The 13,039-nt window shown below is 43.9% G+C and overlaps 1 protein-coding gene and 1 non-coding gene across 14 annotated transcripts in view; one reads left to right on the top strand and one right to left on the bottom strand.

The window, feature by feature from the left end:
* The window catches only part of ZNF568 (zinc finger protein 568), an 87,267-nt gene that overhangs the window by 64,172 nt on the left and 10,056 nt on the right, over nucleotides 1-13,039 (top strand). For 10 of the 13 annotated variants that reach the window (XM_027617732.2, XM_027617737.2, XM_027617729.2 and 7 more), the window contains 3 exons: nucleotides 2,718-2,767; nucleotides 12,488-12,611; nucleotides 12,925-13,020. The exons of 1 other annotated variant lie outside the window; for it this stretch is intronic. In XM_027617732.2, the coding sequence (XP_027473533.1) occupies nucleotides 2,718-2,767; nucleotides 12,488-12,611; nucleotides 12,925-13,020 (270 nt within the window). Of the gene's footprint in view, nucleotides 1-1,319; nucleotides 1,671-2,717; nucleotides 2,768-12,487; nucleotides 12,612-12,924; nucleotides 13,021-13,039 lie in introns of those variants that run through there. 2 more of the 13 variants (XM_035725288.1, XM_035725287.1) reach the window with 2 other exon arrangements.
* On the bottom strand, nucleotides 7,825-7,897 carry TRNAT-CGU. Its single transcript has one exon. It is a non-coding gene; the product is annotated as a tRNA-Thr (tRNA).

The following is a 13,039-nucleotide window of genomic DNA, read 5'->3' as shown; positions in this document are numbered from 1 at the left end:
GAGCAGCAAGTAGAGGGAGAGGGAGAAACAGGCTCCCCTTTGAGCAGGGAGCCCCCGAGTGGGGCTGGATCCCAGGACCCTGGGATCATGACCTGAGCCCAAGGCAGACATAACCGAGCCACCCAGGCGCCCCTCATTTATCTTTTAGAACCAAACTGTGCTATTTAAAAAATCTGGCCCACTTTGTTTTCTAGTTCATCAATTTCAGAGTCCATACTTTTTATACTTTTTTAAAAAGATTTTATTTATTTATTTGAGAGAGAGAGAATGAGAGATAGAGAGCATGAGAGGGAAGAGGGTCAGAGGGAGAAGCAGACTCCCCGCTGAGCGGGGAGCCCGATGTGGGACTCGATTCAGGACTCCAGGATCATGACCTGAGCCAAAGGCAGTCGCTTAACCAACTGAGCCACCCAGGCACCCTACTTATTTTTTAACAAAACTGAGTAATGTTTCATAAGGACATGATAATGGCCCCAATATAAGGGAATACTCTTAAAGTAAAAAAAAAAAAAATCACAATTACACATTCTAGCAATTAACTGTTAACAAATGTTAGTGTAACTTTCCAAAGATCTTATGACCCAAGTGCATTCCTATCTGTATTTATGTACTTAGAAAAGGTTTGGAAACACTAATGCATGGCACATAGAGTTCAGTATTGGTACTCCGTGATTTTTACTCGGGACCTAGGCTTATCCTCCTTCACCTTCCCCGTGGCCTTCTCAGACCCCTGCATCCTGAGCTCAAGACTGCCACCCTTCCTTCAGGTTCTCCTCTGCCACATTCCCAACCCGTTAGGCTGAAACTACATTTCCCAAACGCCTCCAGGATGGGCCCTTACCTGGCGTCCCTGTGGCCCCGCCCGAATTGGGTTGAAAAGTCGGGACGCCGGGCTTCTGCTCAGCAGCAGTAACGACTAAGGGAGTACTGCGCTTTCTGGGGGCGCCGGGACTGGGGAATGAATTCTCAGCCGAAACTTGAGCACCCAACTCCACCAGGAAGGATCGTGGGGCTGGCTGAACAGCCCCGGTCCGGGAGGACTCCTAGTTCATGGTGTTAGCGGCCAGTAGTTCGCTCCTGATCCCGCTCTCAGAGCGCGGCTCCTCCTGGAGAGGACTCTGAACTGTCTGCTTCCCGGCTTTTAACTACGGTTGCTAGAAGCCTCTGGGCATTTCGTCGTGTGCAGCGAGGACTGTTGCACACGGGTTAATTTAGAGGACTCGGGTTGCGCTCCGGGCGGACCAGCCCACCCTTTCCTCCGCTGTGGGCTACATTTCCCAGAAGCCTCCACGGTCCACAACTTTTTTTTTTTTTTTTTTAACGCCTCAGCGGCCAACTCTTGCTGCTTGGACCTGTCGGTTCGCCCAGGTCCGCAGAGGATGCTCAGGCGAGATTGGGCTGTCAGTACTGGCCTTCACTGAAGGCCAGGAACACGACGCGACACTGGGCGAAGACTTGTACCGGCCAGGCTCTGGTTAGAATTTTCCTCCCCGGGACTACATTTTCCTGAGGGCTCTGCGGTATTTGCTACTTCCGGCCGAAGTTGGCTGGCCGGTGGTGAGTTGGCGGGAGTTCGGTCGCAAGGGGTCGGGGCGTTGCGGGCCGCCTGACTCACTGGTTTGGGGCGGATTCGACCAGACTCGAGTGTGAGGACCCGGGAGAAGCGCACGGTGAGGAGCTGCGGGGCGGGGCCGGGGTCTGTCTGGAGTCTTACTTATGGGTGGTTGTCCGGCATTTCTAGGCTGCGTCCTCGCGCTCGAAAAGTAAAGGACGTCGGGGAGGTTGGGGAATGTCGAGGCTTCTACTCTTGACTCGGGGGAGGGAGGTGTCAGCCGTGCACCTGCACGGGGTGGGCGAGTGGTTTCATGCTGTCTCTGGAGCTGGCTGGCAGTGTCTGGAGGTCCGAGGTGTCTCTGCTGGGTGACCTGCCTGGACAGAAAGTCCGTGCGATACTCCCCGGACGGGGATTGTGCGCCCGACCTCCATTGCTCGGCGACCGGTGCTGGTGGGGCTGTGGTTAGTAGACTGAGAGAGGTTCTTTACGGACCAGTGTTAGAGCCCCATGTAGCCGGCCGCGTAGCCGACTCTGCCTTTGGAGCCAGAACTGGAAAGGCACCTCCCTTTGCACTTTCTTGGTCAACGTTGAGTGGGGTCAGCGAGTGGGTGGGTTCTGGGGCAATCTCAGACCCCGCCTGCGTTTCGAGCCTTTCTAGCCCCCATTGGATTCTGGATCCCAGCCGAAACCGACAACCGAAACCGCCGCTCGCTCTTCAGCGCGGTGAATGGCCGCCTCCCAGGGGCTGTTTCTCCTGTCCCGGGGTTTTCTAGACCTTGGGCCCGGGAGACCCTCCTTCCACTTCCCTGTGCTGAGGGCTCAGGGGATCCAGGCCCATAGCGGTGCCCCCAGTTTTAGAGGACAGGAGTGTGGGATTTTGACTGATGGATCCACGTAGGTTGTGTTTTATCTGGGCTCAGTGTAAGATACAGGGCCTGGAAGAACCCAGTCAGGCTCCTATGGAGGAAGGAGGCCACAGTCTGGGGTTCTTTCCCAGGACTCCCATCTGGGCCCCTAAGGTCGCCTGCTTTGTGTGATGATAGGAGTGGGGGTGGGGTTACAGGCTTACAGGGTTTGCTCTGATTTGGCCTCGTCTGAGCTCCTGGAAGGGTCTGTTGTCTTATAGTTTCTTAACCCTTTTCCATCTTTTTCATTCTCTAAGAATCCAGAAGAGGAGAGAAAAGCCACTGTACATCAAAAGTCATGGCGGAGGTAAGTTGTATTTGGCACTCTTTTCTTGGAAGGGGCTTACTGGTTTTCAAAACAGTATCTTGTTTCAGGATTCTATCCAAAAGATTAACAATAGTGATTTGAAAAAAGGTAAGAGAGAAGGAAACCAAATTTATGGAGCAGTTTTCCTAAACCAGACAGGAGTCTAAGCCAGGGCTGTCTGGGCGTGCCTGGGTGGCTCAGTCGTTAAGCGTCTGCCTTTGGCTCAGGTCATGATCCCAGGGTCCTGGGATCAAGCCCTGCATCAAGCTCCCTGCCCCGCGGGAAGCCTGCTTCTCCCTCTCCCCCTCCCACTGCTTGTGTTCCCTCTCTCGCTGTGTCTCTCTCTGTCAGATAAATAAAATCTTAAAATAAATAAATAAAAATAAACCAGGCTGTCTGCTTTACATACATTGTCTCATCAATCTAGAATTTCCATTTCCCTGGATTTTATTCATTCCCAGAATAGTTGTGACAGATGTGCCTCACTGATTTGGCAGGGAAGCTAAAGAACAGAATGAAGTTACTTGCTTCAGTCTCACTAATTTCTTTGTGGTCCGCTTCAGTCACATGCAGTAGCCTGTTTGCTTCCAAATTTCTTTCTTTCTTTTTTTTTTTTTTAAAGATTATTTGAGAGAGCGAGAATGAGAGAGAGAGTACATGAGAGGGGGGAGGGTCAGGGGGAGAAGCAGGCTTCCCGCTGATCAGGGAGCCCGATGCGGGACTCCATCCCAGGACGCGATCCCAGGACTCCAGGATCATGCCCCAAGCCGAAGGCAGCCGCTTAATCAACTGAGCCACCAAGGCGCCCCTGCTTCCAAATTTCTAACAGCCTGGAAGGCCTGCCTGCCCAGGTTAGCTCTACATACTTTTTTCCCCAAGATAGAAGTAACCTAATTGCTCTCTTTTTTAAAAAGATTGTATTTATTTTTCAACAGAGAGAGAGACAGCGAGAGAGGGAACACAAGCAGGGGAAGTGGGAGGAGAAGCAGGCTTCCCGCTGAGCAGGGAGCCCAATGCGGGGCTCGATCCCAGGACCCTGGGATCATGACCTGAGCCAAAGGCAGATGCTTAACGACTGAGCCACGCAGGCGCCCTAATTGCTCTCTTTTTAATGACTAAAGTAATATAGGATTCTTGCAAAAATTTCAAAACTTGAGAAAGCTGATTAAGAAAGTTTGTCATCCTTGGTCCCACCATTTAGAGATAGTCACGATTAATATTTTCAGATTTTGTGCGTATGTGTAGGTATGTAATTTTGTTTTCAGAGTGGGATCATGTTACTGATAGAAGCAACTAACTTGGGGTACCTGAGTGGCTCAGTCATTAAGCGTCTGCCTTCGGCTCAGGTCATGATTCCAGGGTTCTGGGATCGAGCACCGCATCAGGCTCCATGCTCGGCGGAAAGCCTGTTTCTCCCTCTCCCACTCCCCCTGCTTGTGTTCCTGCTCTGGCTATCTCTTTCTCTGTCAAATATATAAATTAAATTAAAAAAAAAAGTACCCAACTTGTGTTTACTTTAAGCTACTTTTGGTTTCAAGTTCTTTACATGTGTTATCTTGTTGAATCCACATTAATAACCCTGTGAGACAGGTAGGACTATTTCTTCAATTCTGTTACTCATTTTTTTTTCCTTCACACTTGAACTTCTCTGAAATCAGGACTGGTTTTACAATTCCTGGCAAGTCATAGTTTCATTGATGGCATTTTTTTCTGGTGTATAAAGTAATGGTGGCTAATTCTGAGGTACCACTAATCAGTGGTACCTCAGAATTGATGAAATATGGTATTATTTTAAGTTGACAGATGAGGACATAGATTCTATTAAGTCACTCCAAACTTACACAGTTAACAAGTAGTACAACTGGGATCCCTCAACTTTGCCTACTTGTCAAAGAGTGTTTTCTTTTTTGGTTTATGTCGAGCAAGTTTAAATGTTAAGCATATTCTCTGTCATTTATAAGTTGTTTTAAAAAATATTTTTTCACAGTTAATCTATTTTGTCTGTGTTTTAGATTCAGAGTTTTCAAAAAATGTTTTCTTCCTTTATGTCATGGCCTTCCCTACTACAAATATAGAAAAGTCATTCAGGGGCTCCTGGATGGCTCAGTCAGTTAAGCACCTGACTCTTGATTTCAGCTCAGCTCATGATCTCAGAGTTGTGGGATTGAGCCCTGTGTTGGGCTCCGCGCTTAGCACAGAGTCTGCTTGAGATTCTCTCTCTCCCTTTCTCTCTGCCCCCCTCCCAGTTCGCACTCTCTAAATAAATAAACAAATAAATAAAATCTTAAAAAAAAAAAAAAGTCATTCACATTTTCCTAAAGTACTTTGTCTTTTGCCCAGTGGTTCAGTCTTTAAGCATCTGGTGTGAGATATGACCAGCAAGTGTTGGCTGTAAAATTCCTGATTTGGGGTGTTTATTTAGATTTTTCTTTTCTGTGACTTTGGAGTAGTCAATTTTAAAGAATGGCATAATATTTGTAGTATGTTCAGGGTGTTTTCCTTGGATGTGTCTGAGTGTGGCTCTTCATTAATTCTGGCCAGTTCTCAAGGGTTCCTTTCTCTCGAAAGACTAATAAAATACTCTTTGTATTTTGAATTAATCTGTTTCTTTCTTTCTCTGACTTTTCTTTTGAATTCTGTGAGAACTTATTGAGTCTGTTTTCCCATTCCCATCCTGGCCAGAACCTTCCTCAGATTCTCAGAGGAAAAACTACACCCTCCCCATCCATTCTTAGCACATTTTGATAAAGAAGAAACTTCAGCTTCCCTTGCCCTAAACCCTTGACAATTGTCCATTTCTCCCTCTGTTTCCTCCTGTCCTCAGAGAGGTGGATTGCCCTTTCTCTCTTTTTTTAAAGATTTTATTTCACAGAGAGAGAGGGTGAGCACAAGCAGGGGGAGAGGCAAGCAGAGGGAGAGGGAGAAGCAGTTCCCCGCAGAGCAGGGAGCCCAATGTGGGGCTCCATCCCAGGACCCTGGGATCATGACCTGAGCCGAAGGCAGCTGCTTAACCTACTGAGCCACCTGAGCGGCCCCCATTCTTTGTCTTAATGAAAAGCTATGCACTGTTAAAAAGAAATGGTAGAGTCTTACCCTATTTTTGCTATGTGACCATGGGCTTCTTCATAACTTCCTCTATATAATGTGGTCATTATACAAGGTTTAGAGAATGTGACAGTGATGGAAATTCACCTGAATGTGTGGTTAAACTGGCAACCTGGAGTTCCCCCAACTCTCACCTCCTGGTCTCAATCCCGTTGCTTCTGTCCCTTTCCTGTTCGTTGATCTCATGCCTTATGACCTCACTGCACTGTCCGCAGGCCAGATCAGACCTTTGTGTAGGGGTGGGTAGTGCATTGTCCTCTAATTGGGCTCCCTGGCTCTTTTACTCCTTGCCAATAAAATAGTCCAGTCACATCACTTCCTTTATTGAGTGAATCCCTGTTACTTTCAGGACAAAGCTCCAACTCTTTTATGTTCATTATACATTTACTATAAAGCACATTCTATATTTACTGGAGCACCAATCCTAGTATTGGAATAGAGCGGTGAGTAAGGATGCATTTAGTCCTGCCAGGGATGACCTGTCATCCAAGACTTTTCCATTCCATTTGCCACCCCACCCCCAGGCAATCCTGTTAATGTGCATCTTCTTATTAGTATGAGTTTATGCAAAATGATTGTCTTGTGTTAAGACCCAATGTGATCAGGTTTTCTGAATCCTCCAGATACGGTTGAGAAGAATGTTATTTGAATTGGGTGCATTATTCTATATGTGACCATTAAATCAAGCTTGTTAATTTTGTTTGTAATTTAAATAATTTCTATTTTTACTGATTTTCTGTTGCGTCTATCAATTATTTCAAGTGATGTGTTCTCTCATAAAGAGGATTTGTCATAATTTTGTTCTTTAATTTATGTGTGTGTGTGTCTATATATATTTTTTATTAGGGAAGTATACAAGTTATATTTTCATCTTTTACCTCCAGTCTTTCTGGATATTTATGTTTTGGATGTGTTTCTTATAAACAGCATATTATCTGGGCTTTGGTTTCTGACCTTTATCTTTTAATGAGATCATTTAGACCATTAATACTAATTGTTGATATAGGGGCACCTGGCTGGCTCAGTCAGTGGAGTGTGTGACTCTTGATCTCAAGGTTCAAAGTTCAAGCCCCATGTTGGGTGTAGAAATTACTTAAAAATGAAGTCTTTTTTAAAAAATTGCTGATATAATTGAAAATAAATATAAATAAATTACTTAAAAATAAAGTCTTTTTTTTTTTTAATTGCTGATATATCATTATTGGCTTAGTTTGTGCTTTGTATTCAACCATTTCACCCCTCTGTGAGTTTGAAAGTTATAAATTAGTTTCATTTATTTAGTGGTTACCTTAGAAATTTTAACGTATTTTAACTTACCAGTGTCCTAAACTAAAGAACATCTTTATGTTCTTGCTGAACAGTATAAGAAACTAGGATAATCTAACTGATTAAACTTATATTGTTGTCAGATGTTTTAATTCTACCCTTTTTTAACCCATAAAAGATTTTTATTTTATGTATTTTGATGTTAGCTTAGTTATCCATATATTTACCAATTTCTTTGTTCATTTTTCTTATATTTTAAACCTTCTACCTTGAGATCACTTTCCTTCAGATGGAAGTACATACTTTAATGAATGTCTGGGGGTTTTGGTTTTGGGTTTTTTGAAAATGTCTTGATTTGCCCCCATTTGTGAAAGATAATTTTCTCCCAGCAGACTATCTCTGCTGTCTTCTGGTTTATATTGTTGCTATTGAATAACCATCTGCCAATCAGACTGGTGTTTCTGTGTAGATAATCTGTCTTTAATCTCAAATTGCTTCTAACATTTTCTCTTTGTTTTTAGTGCTCTGCAGTTTTGATACAATTGTCTAGGGTTTCTTTTTATTTATTTTCCTTGAGACTCATTGGGCTTCTAAATAATGCTTTCTTTTGCTAGTTTTGAAAATTTCTTAGCCATTAGGTCTTTTTATTTATTTGTTATTGTTTTTTTTTTTATAAGCAAGCTCTGTGCCCAACATGGGACTTGAACTCATGACCCCAAGATCACGAGTCACATGCTCTACCGACTGAGCCAGCCAGGTACCCCCATTTGGTCTTCAGTTACTGCCTTTTCTCAGTTCTTCTTCTTCCTTCCAGAACTCTTGGTTAGGTATCTGTTAAACCTCACTTTATCTTCTTGCCCTCTCTTATACTTTCCCATGTTGTCCTTTTTGATAGCATTCTGCATAATCTCTTTTTATATCTGTAGTCCAGTAATTTTTCTCCAGAAATATTTATTGGAGCCATTGTATGACTTATTTTCAAATATTAGGGTTTTTTTTGTTCTAGAAGTACTTTTTCCTTTTAAATCTACCTGTCATTTGGGGCACCTAGGTGGCTCAGTGGGTTAAGCATCTGCCTTCAGCTCAGGTTGTGATCCCAGGGTCTTGGGATCGATCGAGTCCCATGTCAGGCTCCCTGATCAGAGGGGAGCCTGCTTCTCCCTCTGCCATTTTCCCTGCTTGTGCATGCTATCTCTCTCTCTAACAAATAAATAAATAAATTCTTTTAAAAAAGGAAATCTACCTGTCATGGTTTTGTTTCTCACCATCTTACTTCCTTTTTGTAGTATACCTGTTTTATATTCTTTGTCATTATCTTTGTACTAAATGAATCTTTGCAGGTATGACATTTTCCCCCTAACATTTTATTTTTATTGTGGAAAGTTTAAAATATTATGCAAATTTGAAACAATTGCATGATTGATTTTCCTGACACTCTGATCCTAGAATTATGCCTCTGTGCATGTTTTATTTTTATTTAGTTTTTTGTCTAGGTGAAATTCACATAACATACAGTTAGTTCATACAACATACATTGTATAGTGTACAATTTAGTGGTGTTTAGTATATTCACAGTGTTGTGCTGTTTTATTTTTTTTTAAAGATTTTTTTATTTATTTGACAGAGAGAGAGAGAGCGAGAGCAGGAACACAAGCAGGGGGAGTGGGAGAGGGAGAAGCAGGCTCCTGGCCGAGCAGGGAGCCCAATGCGGGACTCGATCCCAGGACCCTGGGATCATGACCTGAGCCGAAGGCAGACATTTAACAACTGAGCCACCCAGGTGCCCTGTTTTATTATTTTTGACATTTGGGTCATTTTCCTTGGAATTCTCTTATGGATTCTTGAGGCCTGGTTGAAGGTTGTTCTAGGCCAAGTCAGTGTTTTGCTTCTGCCAAGAGCACTGCCAAACCAGAGCGACCTTAAAGTAGATTTATAGATGGAAAGTTTTCTAGATTCACCTATATAATGTGCATGTGAGCCACAGACCTGTGGGAGGGCTGGCTTGTGGTTATAGTTCCTCAGGGGAAAATGTATTTCTTCCACCAGTTGCCAAGATTCAAGTCAGGCCGTTTTCCTTGTAGCACCCGAGAATGGGAGTGTTGCTTCTACTTTTTCTTTATTTTGTGGGTATGGTCTTAGATGTCCCAGGTCTTTGAAGTGCAGAACCACTTAAGACTCCCATTTTGACCAGCTCTCAGCTTGGTCTCCTCTACTCTCATTCTCTGAATGTCAAAGCTCATGGTCATCTTGGCTTAGCAGAGGTTCTCTGGTAAAATAAATGTCAGTGGCTCAGGACACTCCTATTTGTTCTCAGCTTGACTCAGTTTTAGCTTCTGAAGATTACTTTCCTTCTTTTCCAGATCATCATTGCATCCCAAAATGTTTTTAATATTCAGAACATTATTTTTCAGCTGGTGATTTGGTCATGGTAACCAGTCCCCCGCAGAGTTTGATGTCCTGTGATTGTCTCTACCTTTCTGCTTTTCCTTCCTGATTCTGAGCTTTTTAAGGGCAGGTGCTGGATCTAAATCATCATGTCCCCAAGTGCCCACACAGAGCCAGAGTCATGGGGAATTTTGATATTTTTGGATAAAGGAATTTTGTTTGCAGAACTGCTTCTTTCCTCCCTTTCCCTTCTACCTTTGATTTCTCCTCATAGAGTGCTGTGTTCTGTAGTGACACACAGAGCAGACCAAGCATTTTCTCCTCTAAATGGAGAGCCCAGTATAGGACTTTTTCAAAGGATCATCAGAAATCCCCGGCTGCATCTCTGTTAAGAGCCAGTGGGGGGCACCTGGTGGCTCAGTCATTAAGCTTCTGCCTTCAGCTCAGGTTATGATCCCAGGGTTCTGGGATCGAGCCCCACATCAGGCTTCCTGCTCCACAGGAAGCCTGCTTCTCCCTCTCCCACTCCCCCTGCTTGTGTTCCCGCTCTTGCTGTGTCTTTCTCTGTCAAATAAATAAAATCTTAAAAAAAAAAAAAAAAAAGAGCCAGAAGTGGAAGACTATCAGCTACAGAGTTGGAGGAATCTAGATTCACAACCCAAGGGGCGCCTGAGTGGCTCAGTCATTAAGTGTCTGCCTTCAGCTCAGGTCATGATCCCAGGGTCCTGGGATCGAGCCCCGCATCGGGCTCCCTGCTCCACGGGAAGCCTGCTTCTCCCTCTCCCACTCCCTCTGCTTGTGTTCCCTCTTTCGCTGTGTCTCTCTCTCTCTGTCAAATAAATAAATAAAATCTTAAAAAAAAAAAACAAACCAACAATGCCACTGTTAACTGCAAATTTGAGTAAATGACTTTACTTATTTGAGCTAAAGTTTCCTTCGAATTAGGATTCATGGGCTTCTCCTGAGGATTCATACATATAAGTCACCAGAAACTTAAAGTGCTTAATTTGCAATAATTGTACTTGAGATGCATGAACACTGACTATCAGCAATAAGGCTAGGGGTAACAGAGGGAATAATGTCAGGCAGGAAAGCCAGGTTTAGAGAACTTATGATGTAGATTGGGAACCAGAATGTGTTGGCCATGAAGATTGTGAGAATTGTGGCTTGTAAAGCTATTGCAACCTGCATCCAGATGGTTGAGCTTTGCCAAGGCTACTCAGGACCTGCTGATCCTGGTGGGTTGGCTGGCTCAGTAGTGGTGGTTCTGGACAGGGTCTTCGTGGAAAGAGGTTTCATTTGGGGTTTTAAGGGCCCTGGTTCTGGGATTTGGGAACAAAGCTAAGGAGGTACCTGATACACTAAGTCTGTTAGGCCAGAGAGAGGCTAGAGACCTCTGTTGCAGAAACTGTTGTCCGGGGCTGGGCCTGCCCAAGCATTCTGTGCTCCTGGGCTGGGGGCTTCACCATGTTTTGGGGATGACTCCATGACTGAGGAGCTCAGTGTGTTCCAGGTTGTAGAACAAGGATCTGCCTGGGCCAGGTCAGAACAGGCCCATCTGGGCTCAGATGAGTTGGGAAAGTTGTTTCCTCTAAATCCATTACATACAGTTGGATTCTCTGGGGTTCAGAGCCAGCAAAGTTTTGCTACCCTCCCTCAAATCAAGAAAGACAGACTGTGTGTGTGTGTGTGTGTGTGAGAGAGAGAGAGAGAGAGAGAAAGGGAGAGGGACACACACTTTTTTTTTTTTTTAAGATTTTATTTATTTATTTGACAGAGATAGCGAGAACAGGAACATAAGCAGGGGAAGTGGAAGAGAGAGAAGCAGGCCTCCCACCAAGCAGGGAGCCCAATGTGGGGCTTGATCCCAGGACCCTGGGATCATGACCTGAGCTGAAGGCAGGCGCTTAACGACTGAGCCACCCAGGCGCCCCTAGAGAGACGCACACTTTTGTTGTGTATGTTCATCTTGGGTCACATCAGTGTGAGTCTGGATCTTCCTCCCATCAGTTCTGGCCAATCAGGAACAAGGAGAGTATAGTGAGGGACAATTTATAGGAACAGGAACATAATAGCCAGATGTATAAACTGTTGAGAAAAGACTCATACTGCAAAAGAATTTTAGAGAACTTGTGCAACCTAGTACCCCAAAATAAGAAAATTGAGTATAGAAGATGGGTTGTCATACAGCCAGTAAAAATGATGTCTATTTTAGAATTTTTGGTCACGTGGAAAAGTGATTGGGCTTTAGTATTCTGGCATATTTATGGGCATGCATTTTTAAGAAATTATTAAATCATGTTATAAATCATCATAGAAATCAAGTTATATTCCAATCCTATTTTCAGAAATAGAAATTTTATAAGATTCAGAGTTTTAAGAAGTTTTTCTTTATTGGGAGAATGGGAAGGAGATAGTTACAGGCGTTGTATGGTGAACATAGAGTGTGCCATGTGCTTGCATGTATAGTTTTATTTAATTGGGAAACACCAGTTGTCTGAACTTTGGGGATAATGGAAGAGCTTAGAGCCCAAGAGGTTACTCCTGTAGTTGCAGGCCTGCCTAAGCATGATGTGTGCACCAAGAATGGTATGTGCTGGGCACCTGGGTGGCTCAGTTGGTTAAGCGACTGCCTTTGGCTCAGGTTATGATCCTGGAGTCCCTGGATCGAGTCCCGCATCGGGCTCCCTGCTCGGCGGGGAGTCTGCTTCTCCCTCTGATGTGCTCTCTCTCTCTCATTCTCTCTCTCTTAAATAAAAAAATAAAATCTTAAAAAAAAAAAAAGAATGGTATGTGCTCTGGTCACTTTTGTTTCCACACTGCACCGTCCGTGTTAAAGGGCCCAGCACAACCTGTTTTCTCAACATTGTTACCTTACTAAATTGCTTTCTCCTTTTTTTTTTATTCCATTGTAAAGATTTTGCCTATCAATTTCACAAATAGCATATTGATCTGTGGTTTCAGGGCTTCACATTCAAAGATGTGGCCATTTACTTCTCTCAAAAGGAGTGGGAATGCTTGCACTCTGCTCAGAAGGATTTGTACCGAGATGTAATGTTGGAGAATTATAACAACCTGATCTCACTTGGTAAGTTATGTGCCCCCCAAAATTCAGAATTGGCCTTCTGGAATTTTATGTTCTTTGTTATGAATTTCTCATGAGTGCTCCTCAAATGCCTGGCTGAATTAATGATTCTTGTTGCTTCCCAAAGAAGGGACTGTCCCTTACAAAGTTAGAATTGGCTGCTCCATTGGACTTTTTTTTTTTTTTTTTTTTGGTTCCTCTGACCTTCACCGCTTCCACTGACCCTTAACCTGCTTACTCTTTCTTGATAATCATGGGCTAATTTTAATTCTGATACACATACAACATAACTTTGTCCTTTTTGTTTTTTGAGCAGGACTTTCTGATTCTAAGCCAGATGTAATCTCTTTATTGGAGCAGGGGAAGGAGCCCTGGATGGTTAAGAGTCAGGAAACAAAAGAATGGTGCCCAGGTAAGTGATGGTAACTACT

This window comes from Zalophus californianus, chromosome 17, assembly GCF_009762305.2.
Source record: "Zalophus californianus isolate mZalCal1 chromosome 17, mZalCal1.pri.v2, whole genome shotgun sequence".
In the NCBI taxonomy this organism is placed as follows: Eukaryota; Metazoa; Chordata; class Mammalia; order Carnivora; family Otariidae; genus Zalophus; species Zalophus californianus.
This window is presented reverse-complemented; position numbering and strand designations above follow the sequence as displayed.